Here is a 23,797-nt window from a genome sequence, read left to right on the forward strand (position 1 = left end):
AGAGATGCCAAACTCCAGTGAAGATTTGGGGGTGGGGAATAGGGATATGTGTAGTTGTTTCTAGCCAGTAGTGTAGGCTCTACCTAAGGAGTCCTAGATATCATTTGACCTTCCCCTTTCTAGCAGTTAAAGATAGAGCAGATTAGACTCAGTGCTTGTGAGTGGGGAAGTGCTGCCTTTTAGAGGCACCCAGGGCTGGTGTTACATTTTCCTAGATTACTGGGTGAGGAAGGCTCAAGCTGGTTCTGTTTTGTATTGTTAAGAGGAACTCCTAGATATTGAACAAAAAAGCTTCAAAAACAGACTCCAATGAGAGACTGCTGAATTGGAATTAATTTGCAAACTGGGTACAATTAACTTAGGCTTGAATAGAGACTGGGAATGGATGAGTCATTACACAAAGTAAAACTATTTCCCCATGGTATTTCTCCCTCCTACCCCACCCCCCACTGTTCCTCTGATATTCTTGTTAACTGCTGGAATTAGCCTACCTTGCTTGTCACCATGAAAGGTTTTCCTCCTTTCCCCCCCCCTGCTGCTGGTGATGGCTTATCTTAAGTGATCACTCTCCTTACAGTGTGTAAGAGAACATGAAACAATGGGTTTATCAGTGTGTGTGTATATAAATCTCTCCTCTGTTTTTTCCACCAAATGCATCCAATGAAGTGAGCTGTAGCTCAGGAAAGCTTATGCTCTAATAAATTTGTTAGTCTCTAAGGTGCCACAAGTACTCCTTTTCTTTTTGCGAATACAGACTAACACGGCTGCTACTCTGAAACCTGTAGATATTGAATCCGGCCCTTGCTGCCATCAACTTCACCTGGCAGAAGGGTTACATGTACATTTGTTAAAGGGGAAAGGCTAATCCCAAAGTACTGATGTTAAATACTAAAATTCAATCGTCTTCAGAATATTTCTTGTAGAATTTCCTCATGTCCCAGTGAGCCAGGAGCTCACCATCTTTCATTCAAATCCCTCCTTACAACTCATATCTTCCTTGCAGCCCACAGTGCTAAATCATGTCAGTAAAATGCTGTCAGCACCCATTATTATTTAAAAACAAAACCCTTCTAAGCTAGTCCCATCCTTTGGGTGTCTGAACGTATTTTTGTGTCTGATATTTGACTATTCATGGACAGATTCTACTATCCTTACGAGGGGCAGCTCTACCAATTTTGCCACCCCAAGCAGTCGCCACCGAATTGCCAGCGCCACAAAAGCAGTGGAGCTGCCGCCACAAGTTACCATGGCAGGAAGAGTGGCGGAGCTGCCGCCGAATTGCCGCCGCAGGACACGGACTGCTGCCCCATTCTAAATGCCGTCCCAAGCATCTGCTTGGAAAGCTGGTGCCTGGAGCCAGCCCTGATCCTTACTCCTATTGATTAGTACCTTGGTCCTAAATTAGCCAGAGTCTCATTGATTATGTTCTCAATGTTTTAACCTGCAGCGTGTTACATGTAGGCAGATCCCTGCATCTGCACAAAGACCAGTTGACTTCAGAGTGGCTTTGCATGGGCACAGGTATATACCTGCATACTGCAGGATCAGGGACTCAGACTGCACTCTCCTCAGAGGAAGGATCATTACTTCACTTGTGTCTTATATTGAACCAAGCACACTTTCAGTGCTTAACAAGTAATAATAATAAAATTAATAAGAATAGTTAATAATAAGGGGAAATAAAACACCAACAGATGTGTCAAATTTCCTTAGAGAAAGTTCTGGGTTTTTTCCCCTGCTAGTGTTCTTTGCTCTTAAGCTGTATTCTCCTCTAAGAATTCAAATAACTCTATCTAAGTAAACAGCTGTGGTATGTAACCTTTTTCCAGTATATTGTTAACCACTGATGGTTACAAGAGTCCAGTATAACAAATTTTTTTAACTAGCGTTAAAATGTGGGACACCATGGGAGCTTTCTGATCGGATGCTAATGTAAGTAAAGCCCAGGTAATGCTCTGTTTTCCTTATGTTAAAAATTCCCATTCACATAATGTCAGTATGGCACCCCAGGCTGTACAATTTTGCTTATTGAGCTCCATAAGTTACTGTCATATAACCTTCCTTTTATATCTTACAATTACATAGCTATAGGCAGAGCTTGTTGTGCCACCTGTAGTTAAGGCCCATGCAACCTTAATTTGTCCCTGTGTGCATATCATATAATCATATAGAAGACTGGAAGGGACCTCGAGAGGTCATCTAGTCCAGTCCCCTGCACTCATGGCAGAACTAAGTATTATCTAAACCACCCCAGACAGGTGTTTGTCTAAACCGCTCTTTAAAATCCCCAATGATGGAGATTCCACAACCCCCCTGGGCAATTTATTCCAGTGTTAACCACCCTGATGGTTAGGAAGTTTTTCCTAATGTCCAACCTAAACTGACTTCGCTGCAGTTTAAGCCCATTGCTTCTTGTCCTATCCTCAGAGGTTAATGAGAATAATTTTTCTCCTTCCTCCTTGTAACAATCTTTTATGTATCTGAAAGCTATTATGTCCAGGGGCAGATGAGAGTTTTGTGGGGCCCTTGGGCCAGAGCAAGTGGAGGCCTCTCCCCACCCCTTCTGCCTGCAGTCCCCTCGGCCCCTCCCCCGCCATTCCTGCTGGGAAGCAGGGTCGGGGCGTGGCGGCTTGCCTCACTCCATCCACCTGTGCTCCCACTGGGGAGCCCCCAGCTCCAACCCTGCTCCTTGGCTGGGGCACTGGGTAGATGGGCAGAGCAGGGCGAGACCCTGTGCCCTGACCCTGCTCCCTGGCATGAGAATGATGTTTTTGTAGATTTGTTCCTGTGCTTCTTCATGGAGTTTCTTGAGCAGATGGTGTAGTTTCTTTTGGTACCCCTCAGTGGGATCAGAGAGTAATGGCCTGTAGAATGTGGTGTCTCAACGAGAAACTGCAGAACTGGAATTAATTTGTAAAGTTGACACCATCAAATTAGACCTGAATAAAAGACTGGGAGTGGCTGGGTTACTATAAAAAATAATTTCCCCTCTGTTGATACTCACACCTTCTTCTCAACTGCTGGGAATGGGCCACATCCACCTTGATTGAATTGGCCTCATTAGCACTACAAAAAGTAATTTTCCCTCTGTTCATATTCACCCCTTTTTGTCAATTGTTGGGAATGGGCTACACCCACCCTAATTGAATTGGCCTCATTAGCACTGAACCCCCACTTGGTAAAGCAAGTCCCACCTTTTCATGTGCTGTATATTTATACCTGCTTACTGTATTTTCCACTCCATGCATCTGATGAAGTGGGTTATAGCCCACAAAAGCTTATGCCCAAATAAATTTGTTATTCTCTAAGGTGCCACAAGGATGCCTCATTGTTTTTACTCATCAAATAGCAAAACACATTGCCTAAGTATATTTGGCTAAATAGTACTTTCAAGGGAAAAAAAACAAAAGCACCCTAGAGGGAAAATCCATGCTAACCATGGGATAATGTAGACTCGCCAGGTAGCTTGGGAGGTCGTTCCCCAGTGCCAGGAATGGGGACCTGCTATTACAACAGCTAGCAACTGTGTCAAAAGCCACGGAGGGTGCAGTGGAACAGCCGTGGAGATCTCCCAGCAAGAAGCCCAGCTGATTGTTACTAAGTCCTCCCAAGGTTGCGCTAGCCAGAGAGGTGGTTCAGCCATGTCAGGGCCCATCGCAGCTGTGGGCTGCTTGCCTAGAGCCTTGCAAATCCACGGGTATCCGCTTTATATCCATGGACCATTTCTGTAGATAGCTGTGCGGATGCGGATACAAATTTTGTATCTGCGCAGGGTTCTGATGGTAAGAGATGGGCAGGCAGCTGTAAGGAACCAAGGCACGGATCTTCCACTTACCCTGGGCAGGAGGCCTGGGGGGCAGGGACACTGGGCAGGGGGCTGCTTCGGCCACAAGCCCAGGGCAGATGAAGGGTCTGCTGTGGCTTCCTACAGCTGCCTGCCCAGCGCTTACCATGGCTGGGCTGCAGCTCCCAGCCACTCCTCCTACCAGTCAGAGCTGGGGAGAGCTGCCCGGACAGCTGTGGGGAGCCTGGGTCCCTCCACCTGCCTTGGGCAGAGGGGCAGGGACACTGGGCAGAGAGGACACTGGACAAAGGGGACACTGGGGGGCAGGGATACGGGCTGGGGGCTGCTCGGGCTCCCTGCCCAGGGCAAGTGGTGGAGGGTCTTCCAGGGCTCCACACAGCTACCCGCCTGGCTCTCCCCGACCAGGCTCAGATGGTGGGGATGCCTCGGAGCCTCAGCCCGGCCAGCACTGTAGAGTCCTGCAAACCTGCGGATATCAGCGGAGATCCGGAGGTAATTTTGGCAGCTTGAGGATGGGATGCGGAGACATGTGTGTATCCGTGCAGGGATCTCTGCCTGTCCAGAGTACATGAGCCCTCAGCCACAAGATCCCACCGCCGCTGCGCCAACAAGTGCCAGACAGCGGCGGTGCAGGCTCCCGCAGAGAGCTGCAGGTGTAGTGAAGGATACCGCTCCACGTAGGAATGTGCTACCAGTAGCACTTATCGATACGTTTAGATCGTAAGAAAGTGCTATTGTAAGAAACTGCTATTGTATTAAACTGCTACCGGATGTAGCAAATGCCTACAGATAGTTTCTTGCACTATAGTATATGTGAAATTGCTACATGTAGAAATGTAACTCTGTAGCAGTCAGCGATAGGTATAGATTGTAAGAAATAGCTTTTGTAAAACAAATGCTACTTTATTGGTACATGCTTGAAAACTGCTATCATATTGCAATCTTCCCTCATAAGTCATGTTTTCTAGACCTTAAATTTTCACAGACGTTGTAAGTGTACTCTCCATGCTATTAGCTAGGTCATGTTTTTTACACCTTAAATTTGTAAGCGTCCTCTCCATGCCATTACCTCAATCGTTAAGGTGTTGAATAGAAACATACCCAGAACTGACCCCTGGAGAACCCCACTCGTTTTGCCCCTCTTATTTATCGTTATGCCCCTCTAGGTTTCATTTCCTCATACTTTGTTTATGAGGTCAGGGGGGAACAGGATCAAAAGCCTTTCTAAAGGCAAGATATACCACATCTACCGCTTGTAGGGCTTCTTAAAGCGTTAAAGAAAGCGACCAGGCCGGTTTCACAGGTGAGACTGCTGGAGATACCCCCCTTTTTTATTTATTTTTTTTTTTTTAGCAAAGCTGGACCGGCGGCTGCTGCGAACTAGAGGGATGCGCTTACCTGTCACACGGCAATGGGAGGAAGCCAACTCCTGGCGACTGCACTTTCCTGGGGCCGGCTCCCTGTAGCAATCGGCCACATGGGGTGGCCTGAGTGAATTCATACAATCTCAGGGTTGGAAGAGACCTCAGGAGGTCATCTAGTCCAATCCCCTGCTCAAAGCGGGGCCAACCCCAACTAAATCATCCCAGCCAGGGCTTTGTCAAGCCAAGCCTTAAAAACCACTAAGGATGGAGATTCCACCTCTCCCCTAGGGAACCCATTCCAGTGCTTCCCCACCCTCCTAGTGAAATAGTCTCGTCTCCCCCCCGCCCCAGCAGCCAAAATCCAACCTAGAACTACCCCATTACAACTTGAGACCATTGCTCCTTGTTCTGTCATCTGCCACCACTGAGAACAGCCAAGCTCCATTCTCTTTGGAACCCCCCTTCAGGTTCTACTCTGCAGAGAGGCTGTAAAGCTAGTTCTTAACCTCCAGCTGTGCCCTGTGTGCAACAGAATCAGTGACTATAGTTTGAGTACTTCATGCTCCCCAGGGTGCCAGAGACTGCACAGCGGAGAGGACAGCTGAAGTCTATTCCCACTTGTGTATCAGAACAGTCTCAGATCTAGCCAGTGACATATGCGAGCCCTCTGGAATACAGGGGAGTGCACAGGGGTCTCCAAGGGCAAGATTTGGCCTGCATAACCTATGGGAGGCAATAGACAAGGGAGAAGGAAAAAATCTTAACTTGACCTGGAAATAGGGTGAGGCTGCAAGGCTGGGAGTTCTGGAAGACATCCCTGCTGGATTCATTGAGAAAGTGAACAGAGATGGTAGTGTCCTTCTTACAGGGACCCTTGCCAGAGAACCATGCCAGCTCTCCCCCCCACAACTTTCCTCATTGAAATCAGAGTCTGCATTGAACTCCGAGACTTCTCCCCTGTACCTCAGGACCCAGGGGTCTCCCTCCGTCACCCCGCCTGGCACTTTGCTCACTTTTGTCATGTTGTGCAGCATGGACAGTGGTGCTAACTGGGCATGTTCCAACAGCAGGTTATAGGCTACATCCAGGTGCTGCAGGTTCAGCAGCTGCTCCACCCCATTAATACTTCACACCGTTAGCGGCTCCCGAGAGCTGCGAAGGGCCCTACCGGCTCGGCCCAGGCGCCTCCCGGCCCCAGTGGCTTATGTAAGCCCGGGGGCGGGGCGGCGCTTACACGACAGCCGGGCGGGGGCCGCAGCCGCAGCCGCAGCCGCAGCGGCGCCATGTCCTGGTACCGGAGCACCGCGTGGTTCCTCAAGGGGCTGTGGGAGTACACCAGGTACCGAGCCCCGGCGGGGGCTGCCCGAGCAGGGGGCTCCCGCTGCGAGCGTCGGGCGCTGTCTCCTGAGGCCGCCCGCAATTGGGAGCGCGGCCCCGTTGAGCGCCCCGGCGCTTGGCTGGGGGGCAAGCCCGTCGCCCGTCTGCAGCCTTGGTAGGCAAAGCTGCCCCATGGCGTCTCCTCCCCCGGGCCGTGCCCTGGGCCGGCGGGCGGGTTTGGCTGCTTGATTCGGGGCGCCTGGGCGAGCCGGGCAGCAGGCGGGGAGCTGGGTTACTCCTCCGTCAGGGGCTGGGGCTGGGGCTGGCTGTCGGCGGAGCGGATCTCGATTTTTGGCGAGCGAGCTCAGAGCAGGCCCGCCGCCGCCGCCGCCGCGGAGGTCTTTGCTTTGGCGGCTGGGTGCAGGTGGCAGCAGCGGGGGGGGGGGGGGTCTCTTCACCGGTCAGCCCAGGCGTGTGCCGCCCCCTCCGCACAGCGAGCCAAGGGACAAAGAGCCCGTGGCACCTCCTTCCCTCAGCCCTTTACCGCACCCAGCTGTATAATGACTTTAGGGGCAGGCTGCGGAGCAGATGTTGCCTAGGGGATAAGGTGACCAGACAGCAACTGGGGAAAAAATGGGACAGGGGGTGGGGGGGCAATAGGCCCCTATATAAGAAAAAGTCCCCCAGAATGGGACTGTCCCTATAAAAAACGGGAATCTGGTCACCCTACCTAGGGACTGCCACCCTGGCTCAGACTGAGGGAGATCTGCTGCAGGGCCCTGTCTCTGACAGTGGCTAGTATCAGCTGCTTCAGAGGAAGGTGTAAGAACCTTGTACTAAGCGGATATGGGATCATTTGCCCCTGATGTAGGTCTCTGCCTGATCTGTAATAAGAGATTGTCTTAAACCCTTAAATATGAAGTTTAATGTCCCATCTAACATGTTGGTTGCCATTAATCCATCTAAATGTTCAGTCCCTTGTCAAACCTTGCTGAGTTCTTGGCCTCGGTGCCTTTCCATGGCAACCAGTTCAATCACATTGTGTGAAAAAGCATTTCCTTTTATTGGTTTTTAATTTCCTACCTTGTAATTTCATTGAATGCCTCCTACCTGGGGTCAGGAAGGAATTCCCCCCCCCCCCCCCAGGTCAGATTGGCAGTGACCTGAAGGGGATTTCATCCTCTTCTGCAGAGTGTGGAAACAGGTGACTTGCCAGGGTTATCTGAGTATATCTCATTTGATCATTTCCCTGCCATTGCAGGGACCTTGAGCACTGGTGCACCTCGGTTCTACCTGTTTTCTGCCTGTGTCACATAGTCTAATCTCCGGTGGGGCTCATTTATTTTGGTCTCACTTTGGTGGTTGGATTTAGAGTGTGGATGCTGAGTGGTGTTGAGGGGGCCTGTGAAATACAGGAGGTCAGACTGGATGATCTAGTGGTCCCTTCTGGCCTTAAATTCTGATTCTTGTTTTATTTCTTGTGTGTGTAACACACTCACATGGTCAAACCAATTTCCTAGCTGTGTATATTCTTCACATATTCTTGCTGATCAGTGCCTTTTAATATTACATTGAAGACTCCTAGAGCAATAAATGGGGACTTGTTATATTTATTAGAAAGCTAAAGAAAATAAATAAGTAGTTAAACTGAGTCCGGGTAGTGGATTCCCTTTTTCTTTCTTCCACTGAAGACTTTGTATTTTTATGGATGCTAAGTATTCTGTCACTTACAAGTCTTTTAATTGATTTATTCAGGAGTGGCTATGTCTCTGCATCCAAACACTTTGTTCCGGCAGACTTGGAGGTAAACGTAATTGGAAGATCCTTCATGATTACTGGAGCAAACAGTGGTATTGGCAAAGCCACTGCAATGGAGATAGCAAAGAGAGGTGAGATAAAGCAGTGGTTCTCAACCAGGGGTATGTATACCCTCAGGGGTACGCAGCGGTCTTCTAGGGGGTAGTCAACTCTTCCAGATCAAGGTTTCTCAACCTGGGGATTATGAACTACTGGGGGGGGTCACTGGACAGGTTTAGGGGATCACAAGTGCATGGCTGGCATTATGGAGAGGCAAGCAGGGCAATTGCCTGGGGCCCCATGCCACAGGGGGACCTGCAAAGCTAAGTTATGTGCTTCAGCCCTGAACAGCAGGGGCTTGGGCTTCAGACTCTGAAAGGGGTACATTAATCTGAACGGTTGAGAACCACTGAGCTAAGCCAATGTTAACCTTTTGGGGATCTTTACTGGGGGGGATTTGATTTAAATCACTAGTCAGGAAGACTAGATTTCATCATGGATTTCTACATAAAAGTGCATTCTTGTTGGTTGCTATAACCTTAATAGATATAGATGTAGGTTTCATTTTTTAGAAGGTACACACTATACATTTTTAAAGTGATTTTATTTTGAAAACTTTTCATATTAGTTTTACAGCTATATCAGAAAGTGAATGATTGGTTATTTCATTTACCAAAGGTAATTGAAGCAGATAGTTCACCTCCCAATGACTTCATAAATATCTCCAATTCAACAGGTTAATCATATTTGGAGGATTTACTTGCCATGCTGTATTAGGAGAAGAACATCAACAGACGGACATTTAAATTGTTTTATTTAACTAAAACAACAATGTTATGTATTTTGGATTTTTTTCCTTCAACAGCAAACATATAATTTAACAAAACAAGCATATTAATTTTTGAATTTAGTTAAACATTCAAGTTTTTTAAAATCAGGTTTGTTTTTGTTAAAATTGTTTAACTAAAATAGTTAAATGAAACATTTAAAAAACAAAAAACAAATATTAAATTGACTGTCAGCCAAGTCAACATGAGAAACTTAAAATGTTGGCTTCTGCAGCTAACTCAGTCGTCTTTACCTTCATTTTCCTGTTTGTTCATAATCTGGAAAAGAAAAACAAGCTTTCCTGCTTTTTTAGGTCCCAAACGATTTCTCAATTTGGAATGAATTAGTCCAAAGGAAGAAAATTATTCTTTCTGCACCAGCAGAAGAAGCGAGTGCTGTTAAAAGTGGGATTATCGCTTCAACGGTCTCTGAATCCAAGTGCTTAAGTGACTTCCACCAGTTCACTGGTGTGACTTTCTTGAAAACATCAGCAAACATGTATTTCTTGAATAGATCACCCTTAGCTCTGAAGTTTATTATGGTTGGCATTATGGAGGGATGATTGCTGGATGTCCATGTCATAGCTAACTCCTCTTCTTCAGCAGTTAAGGTCTGACCCTGGTACTGAGTATTGAGAAAGTGCATGTCCCATTTGGTTTTTTTAATGCTTGTAATTTAACTCCGTCATTGCATATTTCTCTTTTTAAGATCTCACTCAGTTCCTTTCAAATTTCAACAGCGTCGGCAATAAAACAGCTATTTCCCTGCATTTTGTTCAAGGCTACAGAAATAGGCTTCAGGGTACTCAACATGTGTTCCACATTTCTCTGAAGCCCAATGTTGAGAACTTTGGGTGTGACGGTGCCATCTGTTTTTTCACAATGTTGTTCGCAATAGGCCAGTTCTTGATCTTGTGCTCAAAACAGTCCACTACTGAGTTCCATTGCAAGTCTTGAGGGAGAGTTAGCTTGCTTTCTCCCACTTTTTTCAGAGCAGCTGCTGCAAAGTGGTTGATACAGAAGTATTTTGCAATTTCAACAACATTTGCCTTTATTTCTGGAACACTTAAGCCATTGTCTAGGAGGTGCATCAAGTGAGCACTGCACCCGTATGTTGCTAGCTTGGAACTCTCTTCCAAATTTCTTCTCATCTTGGATACATTTGCAGCGTTGTCTGTGATCAAGCTGCGTACTAGACATTTGAAATTTTTTTCACAGTTTGTTATAGCTTTTATTGCTACTTCTTGTATGTATTCTGCTGTGTGTGCATTTCCTGATCTATAAATTTTCTGTAAGGAAGGCATTCCCTTCTGTTGTCACACAAGCACATACAACAGGATCATTGTGGACATGGCTCCACACATCAAGACTCAGGTTAACAGTTTCACCCTCTAGACCTTTTACACACTGCTCAATTTTTCTTTCGTACACTTTATCCAGCAGTTTGCCTGCAGCATCTGCTCTGTTGGGTGGACTGTATCCTGGTCTTAATGACTGAACCATGTTAATGAAGTGTGGGTTCTCAATCATACGGAAAGGAGTTTGTTGCATGGAAGTTTTACTGGAAAAGTGTTCATCCTCCTGAACACAGGATTCTGCTTTTAAAGACATTCTAGCTCCCATCTTCAGGGATAGGATGTTTCATATGAAACACAACTGTCTTCAGAGGGACATATTTGGGATTTACGCACCTTGTATGGTTCTTCAGCAGATTCTACCATGAAAACTGGTCATGAAACAAAAGTAATGAGTGGAGGGCATCCACAAATTGAATTGATAAATGTGCAGTTGAGAAATATTATAGGGTGGTGTCTAAAGGTCTCCATCAATCAAGATAACATTGTCCTAGGCACGGTACAGACACACAGTAAAGTAAGACAGTCACTGCCTCAAAGAATTTATAGTCTTAAAGTGTGAGGAGACAACAGGTAGATAAGACCAACAAAAGGAGGGGAGGACAAGGTAACAGTGAGACAATTGAATTTGTACAATAGTCAGCAGTAACTGCACACCAACTGCCTTACTTGATTGCATGCAAAAAATTTCAGCTGCTATTCTTATACCATGTTCCTACCCAAAGTTTGTGATTTGAGTGGGAACTAGCTATGGTCTAGTCTTTGGAAGGGACTAGATTTATCCCTAAGACTTTGAGAGGTCATAATGATCCTGTGGTGCTTACTTGAGAATATTTTTGCTTATAGAATGAAAAGAAGGAGCAGGTGTGCTTGGAGCTCTGTGTAGATTCTGTTCTCTATGTTGCCTGAAGTCTTAACAGTTGCCTTACATGTGACAGGAGAGCCTTAGGTGACTTCCACTGGATAAAGTGGTACTGTTGTTTTATACATAACAAAGGGATTAAGGATCCCTGTAAGAAAATCATGGAATACAAATACACTTCAATTTTACAAGTTTGTCCTGTAACCTAGTATATGGTCAGCAGTCTGTTGTGAGTGGATCCAGTTGCTGGGTCCCATGTGCTTCCAACCCAACTGGATCTACGTGGAGTCTAGTCACCGTTTCTAGCTGTAAATATACTCCCAGGCTCAGACCTCATGTCTGATGCCTTTCCTGGGATGTGGGATGCTGCCATCCAGCTGCCCTGGAACTGGAGTCACACCTCCCAAGCCCACAGTCACTTGAACCCCCCCGCCGCCCCGAGTTCTACCTAGACTGTGGTCTCTCTGGATTGACTCATTTAACTCCTTCAAGGACAATATGGCAGGAGAGCAAGAACACGGGCTTAGCAAAGGAATTTTTTAACCATGACTAAAGCACATGAATTACAGATCTTTGAAAACAGCAAAAGTCCTGAGACACCCCCTCTCCCAGTCTGATCTTTCCCCCTGTTGTTAGTCCATCATTCATCAGTGTTTCAGGCTGGGCAGTGCCTGTATTGCCCCCTCTGTCTTGCAAGTTCTCCTTTCATGTGGTGATTGTCAGCTCCCAGTACAGAGCAGAACTCTGCTCTTGTATAGGGCCTCCTTCTCTGTACTCAAACTGAAGCTACATATCCACCTACCATGCTTGCCTCCTACTTGCAGGCCTCTGTGTAGAAAGGTCTTGTACTATGGGGATGCAGTAGTTGAGGCAATCAAAGTCAATAGCCCTAGATTGCAACTTTGATGGCTTTCAGGGATGGCCTTCAGTGAGATGTCAAACACTTTTCCTGAGAAGGTCAGCGATCTGGAGTGCAGCATAACAGGCTGCCCCAGGCAAGTCCAAATTGATGTGGTCACAGTGCCAATATTTCAACACGGGTACAAAATGGACTTGACAATTGAGACAAGATGGGTGAGGTAATATCTCTTATTGGACCAACTTCTGTTGGTGAAAGAGTCAAGCTACAAGAGCTCTGTGTAACTCGAAAACTTGTCTCACCCCTCGTCCAATAAACGATTACCTCACCCATCTTGTCTCTCTAATATCCTGGGACTAAACATAGCTACAACAACACTGCAAACAACTCACAATTTGATACAGTCATATCCCACCCCATCCCTTTTTAAGCTGGTATGATTCCAGAGGTGTTCCTCTTGGGATGTGTGGAAACTTGTATTTAAAAACATCAAATACCATTTTGTTACTCTAACCTTTCCCCACACCCCATCACTTAACACCTATTTGTTAACTGTGATTCTTATGGAATTCCACCAGGTGGCACACTTCATCTGGTTTGCCGAAATGCAGAGAGAGCTGAAGAAGCTAAAAGAGAAATAACAACAGAAACTGGTAATCAGGTGAGTTTAGTATTGAGTTTTTTGTTAAGCACTTTGCCAGCAGTAAGTCTTAGAAGATTTTATAAGTAGTTCTCTGCATTATCCCACCCACTTTCATTGTTTGCTGTTTTAGATTGCATATTAGAGGCACCCTCATAAATCAGCAAAATATGTCATTCTTTCTAATGGCTGCATATGATGACGTTTAATTTTAGCAGCTGATGGGTTTTGATTGTTCTCCTGGATTGCAGAATGTGTGTGTGTGTGTGTGGTGAGGCTGGTATGTGGGATATTGTTCAGGCGAGTGATATTCTTGTACTTTCCCTTTATTTTTAATATGTAACTCCCTATATACAGTTTACTGTATGGTTGAGACTTTTTACAGTTAATGTGTATAAAGCACATACACAGCTACTGTGGACATTCAGACCATTACCTTCCCAACCCCCCACAAAGTTGATCCTAGTCTCTTCTCATGCATTTGCAGATTTTCCGTCTCCTGTACCTATGGTGTTCCTCCCCCGCCTCCCTTTCCCTGACAGTTCTTCACATCTGTTTGTATCGTTGTTCAACTCACCCTTGTGACTGCTCTTAATGTTGCACCACCAATTGTTCAGCAGGGGCACCTCTTCAGTGGCGCCATCAGCATCTTCCTGTCTTTTGCTGAGAGCTTCATTTGCGTTAGAAAGTGATGAGGCTCTTGACCAGAGTGTTTCAAGTCCACTAAGAGTCCTTAATTTAGATTGGAATCCAACATCTGACTTTCTGTTTCTAACGATTTTGTACTGCTTGGGATCCTGCTCTTTGATCTCAGCTCCCCTGGTGAGAGAGAAACTGGAACTTTCCTAGTCCTCAAAAACTTTTGGCCTTTTGAGACACAAGCAGGTCAGCCCCCCTTTACAATGTTGTATTCCAGTTCCTGACTACAAGAGAAGCAGATTACTCCCAAATAGCCAAAGAGCATCTATTTAAGATAAGGTACCCTACTGGTTACAGTGGGAAAAGACCATGAGAAAATATGTATTTTCTGAAATTGTTACTACCTTTCTCAACTCGGAGAAGACGGTGGGTGAGTAGTTATCCAATCGAATGATATCTTCAGAGAAGCATAATTACAGGTGAGTAATGATCTCTTCTGTAAAGATACCTAATGATTGCATTCCTAATTTTGGAGACTACAAACCTATAAATTCTCCTCTCATGGAAGATCAAAGCAACCATACAAGGCAGTTTCATGTTATACTTGGGGAGAAGCATGGGGGCACTGCAAATCCGCATCCAAAATATGAGGTGCGAGAGTTGGGGGAAAATGAGTAAACAGGTAGCACACATATGGAGGACAATGTAAGGTTTGTATTGCATGGCAATTATATGGAAGGAAACATTCCTATGCACTAGCACAAACCCAAGTGTTGGACCAGTTATTTGTGCAGTCTGGAAGATGTGACTGTACCCAACATAAAAGCCGATTGGAAAGGTCCTCTTAATGGAGAGTTTGCAAGGACATCCTTCCCTATAAATGCTCTGTCAAAGAGGACCATCTCCCCATAGGACATTAACCTCCTTTTAGCATATTGGTCAAGTCCTACATAACTAGATAACTTCTACATAGGTTCCAATGTGGGAAAAAAACTGCTAGCTTGAAGGAATTGTTGAGAAGGGAAGAGCTATAGACCATTTCTCTAAGATATCAGGAAAAGTTCTTTGAGTGTCAGTATTGATCTGTAATCATATTCCTACAACTGTTAATGGGAATATGTGCTCAGAAATCACCTCCAACCTTCTCTGCCAGAGTGGACTCTCTTTTGGATAAAACCTTCTGTGTAGAAAATATGAAATCAATTTCAAGTCCTTTTAATCTGTGACCGAAGAGTGTGATAAGGAAGTCCTGAGCTGTCTTGTGCTAGGGAGCTAAAACCCAAAAGTGTAAAAAATCCGGTCACATGATTATTTCAGGGAAGCAGAATTAGAAGTTAGAAGGACCTCTTTTTGTTCTGCTTGTACAGCACCTAACACATTGGACCATGACTAGGGTTCCAGCGCTGTGATGATACAAATAAAAATGAAAATCCTTTCTTCTGATTTTCCCAGCATCTCATCTGTCTCTTTCTGCTTGCATAATGAGTGTTTAAAGAAAAGACTTGGTAGAAGAGGAAGTCCTTTCTCAGTGACTATTTTCAGTCTTCCATAGAACACATACATATTATCTTGGAAATGCCTCATCATGGGATACATCATAAGATTATTTGTGGTGGTGGTTTTGAGACTGAAAACTATTAAGGGATGAGGAGGGTTGGATTTTCTTCTAACATCATAAATGAAACTCCATTATGCTATGTGAACCATACATTTAGAGACATAGTGTTGGCAAGGAATTTACATATTAACTAATCTAAGCAAATGTAAAACACAAGTCTTTTGATCTGCTAAGGAGAAAATATTTTAGAAGTTAGGGTGTGGTGGCATATAGAGATTTTACTTTCATCAAAAGTTTTCCCTTCATGCGCTCCATTCTCATTAGTGTTTTTATTACATGCCTACCACTTTTTAACATTGTTTTCAGAATAGTGGAGGATAGTCATGATGTGACTCTGAGTGTCACTTCTGAAAACTGCTGGTTGCTTATAGTTGTATATCAATTACTTTTTTGTATAACAGTGCCTCAAGTCCTCTTGTGCAAAAAATGTACCCAGCTGATCTTCTGTGACTCTGCTCTGGAAGATTACAGCCTTTTCCATGTGCTTGACCATTACAACAGAGGTTTTAAAATAACCTTATTTTAGGACTGTTTTGTTACTTATGAGAGCACCAACAGTCAACCCAATTCAGTTTAGGTCAGTTCTGTCCAAACTTTTCCTGTCGTGCTCATGCGCCCCCTCCCCCCTCCGCATCAAGTGGAGTGCCCCAGGGGTCGGTCCTGGGGCCCGTTTTGTTCAATATCTTCATAAATGATCTGGAGGATGGTGTGGATTGCACTCTCAGCAAATTTGCGGATGATACTAAACTGGGAGGAGTGGTAGATACGCTGGAGGGGAGGGATAGGATACAGAAGGACCTAGACAAATTGGAGGATTGGGCCAAAAGAAATCTAATGAGGTTCAATAAGGATAAGTGCAGGGTCCTGCACTTAGGATGGAAGAATCCAATGCACCGCTACAGACTAGGGACCGAATGGCTCGGCAGCAGTTCTGCGGAAAAGGACCTAGGGGTGACAGTGGACGAGAAGCTGGATATGAGTCAGCAGTGTGCCCTTGTTGCCAAGAAGGCCAATGGCATTTTGGGATGTATAAGTAGGGGCATAGCGAGCAGATCGAGGGACGTGATCGTTCCCCTCTATTCGACACTGGTGAGGCCTCATCTGGAGTACTGTGTCCAGTTTTGGGCCCCACACTACAGGAAGGATGTGGATAAATTGGAAAGAGTACAACGAAGGGCAACGGAAAATGATTAGGGGTCTAGAGCACATGACTTATGAGGAGAGGCTGAGGGAGCTGGGATTGTTTAGTCTGGAGAAGAGAAGAATGAGGGGGGATTTGATAGCTGCTTTCAACTACCTGAAAGGGGGTTTCAAAGAGGATGGCTCTAGACTGTTCTCAATGGTAGCAGATGACAGAACGAGGAGTAATGGTCTCAAGTTGCAATGGGGGAGGTTTAGATTGGATATTAGGAAAAACTTTTTCACTAAGAGGGTGGTGAAACACTGGAATGCGTTACCTAGGGAGGTGGTAGAATCTCCTTCCTTAGAGGTTTTTAAGGTCAGGCTTGACAAAGCCCTGGCTGGGATGATTTAACTGGGACTTGGTCCTGCTTTGAGCAGGGGGTTGGACTAGATGACCTTCTGGGGTCCCTTCCAACCCTGATATTCTATGATTCTATGATTACTGCGCAGCAAAGGCTTCCTCAGCAGAAGAGCATGGGCTGAAGGCAGAGCTGGGAGTGGAACTGGGGCTGGGGGAGGAGCTGGGGCTACAGGTGGAGTTGGTCTGGGGGCCAAGAGGGAATGAAGTCAGAGAAACTGTGGCTGGGGCTAGAGAGGAGCTGTGGCTGGGGGCACAGCTTGTCTGGGGGTAGAGCGGGGCTGGCCAGTGCTCCCTCCCCACTGCCATGGGAGCTGCCCCCGGCCCTGGTACGTGCCCCTTGAACATTCCTGCACACCCCACAGTTTGGGGACCACTGGTTCAGATTAAATTACCACATACAAAACTAAGTTAAAAACACTATTAAGGTCAAGCACTCAAAGGTTAAGAAATGATAGTATTAAGGTTGCCTCTGCAACCTTAATTTGTTTTACCCACTCCCCTTCCCCAAGAATATGCCTTGCAATAGTTTTTAATTACATTATTACACACTATTTTTTTCCACAGGAGCCCTGCCTCATTCAGTGCACAGGGTGGATCTTCCCTGTGGATGAATTGGGACTGTGTAGTGAGGGAGACAGTTGTTTGTAGGAACCCTGCCTTATTTGTTGCTGAAGTTGTAAGTAGTAGAGGAGGTGGGGGATTGCAGGAATAGAAAGGATTGTTTTATAGTTTAGGCAGTTGAATGCTGCCCTGGAGAGTTGGATTTTATCCCTGCCACACCGCTCCTGTATGATGCTGGGCAAGGAACTCGCAGTAAGTTTTTTGCCAGATAGCCAGTGGGTTTTTTTGTTTTGTTTTTGTTTTTGTTCCTCATTTTTTGGGTGCTCAATTTGAGCCCCTTGGAGGTCTGACTTGCAGAAGGGCTGAGCACTTGTAGCTGCAGTTGAAGTCAATGGGAGCTGTATAAAGGGCTGTGTAATGCTTGGAAAAATCAAGTCCTAGGCATCTCATATCAGACACCCAAAATTAGTGGATGCTTTTGATCTTAATTTCTCTGCCTGCATCCCCTGTCTGTATAATGGGGTCACTTTATAGGGGCAAGAAACTAATAATTCTGTCTTCAGAGCAGGGTTTGAACAGTGTGCTGTAGATAAGGCATAAGGCCATATAGTCAATGATGAGGGTAAAACACAATACGGAGTAGCTGCTTGTTCAGTGAGCACCATGTATCCTGTGCACTGAATGAAGGGGTACCGTGGAAAAGATAGTATGTGATCATGTAATCAGATATGTATCATTGTAATGCATGCACAGAAGGAGGATGAATTAAGGTTGCACAAGCAACCTTAGTTCAGGCATTAATAACATTCTGTTAACATAGCTTTGTGTGTGTAATATCCAGGTTTTTTTCTTTTTTTTTAGACAAATTGTGTGTGTTGGGGGAGGGGGGAATTCCATGATGTGGTATCATGATGACACCTGCATGGGGCATCAGCAGGGCAGGAATGCTTAGCTCCATAGCACAGATCTCTGCAACTTGAGTTAGTGGAATAACTGATAGCAGTAGTGCACTGTCATCCTCTGTGTGGACCATCACCAGAGGGTAATGACGCATTTTGCCAGTGGGTTTCATAGATATTTGATGACAGCAGAGGAACATTGAGATTCTGGAATCTAGGATTCCATTCCAGGCTCTGGAGGGAGTGTTCTTAATAGTCACAGACCTTTCTGCCCCTATTCCTCCACAAAGGCATGACTTTGTCTGCCCCATCCCTCCCAGCCCATTACTGTCCTGCTCCTTGCTCGGTCCCAATCTCTTCACCTAGCTGGTTTCAACCTCCACCCCTCAGACTTCTCCTCCCAGTTCCATTTTCCTTGCCCAGCCCATCTTTGTCTCCCTGTCAGAATCCCAGTCTCCACATCTCAGTCTTTTATTCTTACCCCTGTGATCTAAGGTCAGTCCTCCCTGTTGGAAACAGTCCCAGTTTTCTCAAAGGATTTTTTTTTAAAAAAAAAAGAAAAAGTAAATGTTCTGTCTACAGTGTAACTTTTTGGAGATATTCACATGCAGATTCATAATTAGTAATGTATAAATGATCAAAAGGTAGCTTTGTCAGGAAGAACCTGTAGTCTTTGATACAGGGAAGAGGAAGGCTAGAACATGTAACATGGGTGTCAGGCAATCTAGATTGTATACTTGGCTCTGTCACGGACACTATGTGGGACCTAGTGTAAGTCACTTAACCTCTCTCTTTCTCAGTCATCATCTCTCTAAAATGGAGAGAGTAAGACTTAGCTACGTCTGTCTCAGGGGATTGCGAGGCATAATTTAGTTTATGCTTGTAAGGTACCACAAGATCTTTGGGTGGAAGATGCTTTGCCAGTGCAAAGCTGGAAGATTTAACATATTTTATAGTAAGAATTGATTAGAGTTTGGAGACTTATGTAGCTGAGTTTTGTTGACTAGATGAATACACCTATTTTTGTGTGTTCATGAAAGCAAGCTGATAGCTGCCATATGCATAGTTTGTGCACCATTTTGCAAGCTTTTCTATATAATTCTGTCACCATGTTATTAGGGGCTAGAGTTAAATCACCAAACTGTGCATTGTGACCTCAGATGGCTTTGGTCAGGTCCTTGTGTGAGCATCTTTGCGTATAACTTCAGGAGCTAGTTTTAAATCCCATTTAGATGAAAATCAGGAGCACTGACTTTCCATATTGGTTGTAACACAATTTCTTTTTTGTTTTAGAATATCTTTTTGCACATTCTGGATATGTCTAATCCCAAGGGAATTTGGGAGTTTGCTGAAAAATTCAAGACTGAACATAAGTTAAATGTCTTGGTAAGTTTGCAAGTTTAAATTGTGTACCTCTTTTGGAGTCTTTCATCTGTACATGTCCATTTAATTGTCTAACCTCTCAAATTCTGCGGTCTTTATTTGTGTATAATCCTGCTGCAAAATAATCACCTAGTCCACTTCTCTGATCTTGTTCAGCCCCTTTTCATATACATAGATTTCTCATCTTCTTTATCAAAGCTCCTTGTTGCAGCCTTCAGGGCCCTGCACAGCTTTGCTTCTACATACCTCTTTGCTGTCATTTCCTCTTGTTTCCTCTTTCACGCCACGGAAACAGCCTGACAAATTCCTTTATTGTTCTACTCCCTTTCTCCTGTCTGATGATTGGTTGGCACAGAGGAGACTAAAGGCAGAGGTGATGTCTAAAGCCTTAGTTTTGCACCAGCGTCCGTAAAGATGGATCCCGGCACAGAGCCCTTTTGACTTCAGTAGAACTTTGCATGAGTCTATCCAAATGGATGCAGTTGCAGGATCAGAGCCTAAATTAGTGCAATTTACCTGCCAAAGACCTGGAAGGTGGTGTGTGTTTGTGTGGAAGGCGAGGGCAGAGTACAGGGGTAAGTGGGTAGTGCCCCTAACCTGAAACCTTTTCATGCCCTCTTGTTAGGTCTTTCTCTTGCTCCTCATCCTTACTTCTGAATTTGAGAAGGAGGATGTAAGCAGTAAGGGGTGGCATGGAAGAAAGCAAAAAGATTAAAGAATGAGACACAGACAAAACGTGTACATGTCTGGTAGGTGACTGTGAGATCTTGTTGTCATCCTTGTCCTTCCTATCCATTTCTGGTCATGTTTATATCTTGACTTTAGTAAAGCTTTTGATACTATCTCACATGACCTTCTCATAAACACACTAGGGAAATATCAGATGGAGCTACTATAAGGTGAGTGCATAATGGTTGGAAAACCATTCCCAGACAGTAGTTATCAGTGATTCACAGTCATGCTGGAAGAGCATAAAGAGTGGAGTCCCACAGGAATCAGTTCTGGGTCTGGTTCTGTTCAATATCTGAAATGATTTAGATAATGACAGAGAGACTACACTTATAAAGTTTGCGGACGATACCAAGCTGAGAGGAGTTGCAAGTGCTTTGGAGGATAGGATTATGATTCAAAATGATCTGGACAAACAAGAGAAATGGTCTGAAGTAAATAGGATGTAAGTCAATGAGGACAAATGCAAAGTACTCCACTTAGGAAGGAACAATCAGTTGCACACATACAAAATGGGAAATGACTGCCTCGGAAGGAGAACTGTGGAATGGAATCTGGGGGTCATAGTGGACCACAAGCTGAATGACTCAACAGTGTGACGCTGTTGCCAAAAAAAATCCCAGAATGATGTTTGCATCAGCAGGAATGTTGTAAGCAAGACACAAGAAGTAATTATTCCGCTCTGCGCTGATTAGGCCTCAACTATAGTATTGTGTCCAGTTTTGGGTGCCACGTTTCAGGAAAGGTGTAGACAACTTGGAGACAGTCCAGAGAAGAGCAACAAAAATGATTAGAGGTCTAGAAAACATGACCTATGAGGGAAGATTGAAAAAATTAGGTTTGTTTGTTCTGGAAAAGAGAAGCTTGAGAGGGGACATAATGGTTTTCAAGTACATAAAAGGTTGTTACAAGGAGGAGGTAGAAAAATTGTTCTTCTCAACCTCTGAGGCTAGGAGAAGAAGCAGTGGGCTTAAATTTCAGCAAGGGAGGTTTAGGTTGGATGTTAGAAAAACTTCCTAACTGTCAGGGTGGTTAAGCACTGGAGTAAATTGCCTAGGGAGGTTGTGGAATCTCCATCATTGTCTAACCTGCTCTTAAAAAATCTCCCAACACCTGTCACAGATGGTCTAGCTAATACTTAGTCCTGCCTTGAATGCAGGGGAATGGACTAGATGACCTCTCAAGGTCCCTTCCAGTCCTATGATTCTATGACCTTTGTTGCTAGTGTCTTCTGGAATACAACCCTTGGGACAAGGGCTGTGTCTTACTGTTCAAGCAGCTAGAACAAATGGAATGTTTGGGAAGCGCAGGTTGTGGGGAGTAGCAGGAAATGAGCAGAGAAGTAGGTAGGGGCGATTTTCTCTAGGGCCTTGGAGGGGAGGATGAGAAGCTTGAACTCAATCCAGAAGGTGAGATGAGCCAGTACGGGGAGTCACACTGAGAAAACGCACATTACCTGCATACCACTTGTTAGTTCTTAACTGAAACATGATAAAATGTTAGTGATTTTTCTGTACCAGTGAAAAGTCAAACTGAGAATACATAAATGTATAGCTGCTGTGATGTGGAATCATTTGGATCTTTAAGATAAAACTGATAAACTATTGTATATGCTTTTTTATTGTAATAGTTATGCTCTGTGAATCACACATTACTTCATTGTGTGCAAAAGGGCCAAAAACTAACTGCAGTAAGGCACAATGATGTCCGATGGCTCTTTTAATCTTGCTTGTTCAGTTAATTTTATCAGATTTCAATGAAATGTATTACACTTCCTTGTGAAGATTGTTTTCACACAGCAACTTCTTTGTCACTGGCAGATTATCATAGCTGGAGTTGCAATTTGCACACCCTGGTGCATTGAAACAAGCTGTAACTTCATACCATGTCACTACCAGAGATCAAACTAAAAGCAGGGTGTGTGTGGTGTGTGTTTTTGTTTTTGTTTTTTAATACTGAGCTGTGTCTTGCAGATAAACAATGCAGGCTGCATGGTAAACAAAAGAGAACTAACAGAGGACGGACTTGAAAAGAACTTCGCTACAAATACCTTGGGTGAGTTCAGCCATCTTTAGGTAAGAGTCTAGGGTACTCCTGTGCATCTCTTTTTGTTTATAGAAAGGTATAGTCTCATGTAGTTGTGCAGGGATATGTTTTCTTCTTGAATTGAGAGAGTAGGAGGATTAGACTCGTATTGCAAAAAATATACAATTTCTACAGAAGGTAGCTTCTCAGGTTTCTCCCATAGGCACGATATTCTCATATTGACCCCATTGTTTGTTCACTGCTCTGAGAATAGCGCATAGCAATTAAAGCTAGTTTAAACCATTTTGTAATTTCAGTGGAAAATTTTCCAATTGGCTCTGCTAATGATACTCTGTAGTGCCTTTCTTTGCAGGATCTGCAAGACACTCTAACAGCAGTCTTGGGGTTCAGATGGTTCTTACAACATTTGTGTGTGTGTGTGTGTGTGTGTGTGTGTGTGTGTATAATATATAATTTTTTTTAAAGATGACGCATTACTATTGTGTTAGCACCAAAAAGCTCCAGTTGACATCTGGGCCTCAGTGATACAGAGCTGTACAAAAAATCCCCACACATAAAAATAGGTAAAGGTTGAAGAGAAGGGATGCAACGTCCAGGCAGAGGGACTGGGTAATGCTTGGCAAAGGCCATGAGAGTTCCATGTGTTTAATACATTATGACAAACTGGTGGGGGCAACATAGGAGGGCAGACAAAGAGTTGGGAGGGGGGAGAAGAGAGAGGGGCACTGAGGGTAAGGGGCAGAAGAGGTCTGAGTAAGCAGGCAATCCTCAGAGGGAAATGTCCAGATTTTAAATGAAGAAAGTTGTTGTTCAAGGGTTGCAAAAATCACTTCTGTGAAAGGAAGTGTTGTATTTTAGTGGCAGCTGGCAGGGACCATATTTTTTTATTCTGTTTGTACAGCACCTAGCACTACAGGATCCTGGTCCCTGATTAGGGCTCCTAAGTGCTACAGTAATACAAATAATGAATACTAAGCATTCCTGGTGGTTGACTCTGCCAGTTCTGTGTCCCACCCTCCAAACCCACATCGGTAGGGAATGGTGAGTCCTGGGCCACCCAGATAGGGTCACCTGCTCTGTTCTGGATCTAAGGGGTTGGAGGTAGCGAGCCCTGTTTGGGCTTACACTGTTGCTGCTCTGTTTCTCTGGCTCCTGCTTACCTTTTTGAAAATCAACATATGGGCAGCAATGTCTCATACTTGACTTGCATGTCAATGAGATTTTTGTTTTTATAAGTCCGATTACATTCATTTGGCTAACATTTTTCAAAAATATTGGAGCTGATGGAGGGAATGCATTTTTCTTCAGCTACACTTTCCATACTGTTTGTGCTCAAAACTCAAAGCAGGTTTTGTTGTTTCAGCTTCAGATTTGCCCTGGATCTACTCTATAATAAAGAATAAAAGCACCTCTGACCTTTCTGAAGAAATTGTCTTTCAGTTAAACTAGTTTAAACCCCTTGCACTTTTTCAAACAGTTCAGTAATTCACCAAGATGCAATGGCTCCAGATATAAGCACACTGAAATAAACACAGCTGTTTGAATGTGAAATT

General features: G+C 44.6%; 1 protein-coding gene across 6 annotated transcripts in view; it reads left to right on the forward strand.

The window, feature by feature from the left end:
- Nucleotides 1-6,305: 6,305 nt before the first annotated feature.
- Nucleotides 6,306-23,797, forward strand: part of DHRS12 (dehydrogenase/reductase 12) — a 38,748-nt gene continuing 21,256 nt past the window's right edge. For 4 of the 6 annotated variants that reach the window (XM_038402477.2, XM_038402496.2, XM_038402516.2 and 1 more), the window contains exons 1-5: nucleotides 6,306-6,508; nucleotides 8,242-8,375; nucleotides 12,765-12,847; nucleotides 19,380-19,472; nucleotides 22,172-22,253. In XM_038402477.2, the coding sequence (XP_038258405.1) occupies nucleotides 6,453-6,508; nucleotides 8,242-8,375; nucleotides 12,765-12,847; nucleotides 19,380-19,472; nucleotides 22,172-22,253 (448 nt within the window). In that variant the 5' untranslated portion in view covers nucleotides 6,306-6,452. Of the gene's footprint in view, nucleotides 6,509-6,637; nucleotides 6,662-8,238; nucleotides 8,376-12,764; nucleotides 12,848-19,379; nucleotides 19,473-22,171; nucleotides 22,254-23,797 lie in introns of those variants that run through there. The other 2 variants (XM_038402488.2, XM_043504477.1) reach the window with 2 other exon arrangements.

The sequence above is a fragment of the Dermochelys coriacea genome, chromosome 1 (genome assembly GCF_009764565.3).
Source record: "Dermochelys coriacea isolate rDerCor1 chromosome 1, rDerCor1.pri.v4, whole genome shotgun sequence".
Taxonomy (NCBI): Eukaryota; Metazoa; Chordata; order Testudines; family Dermochelyidae; genus Dermochelys; species Dermochelys coriacea.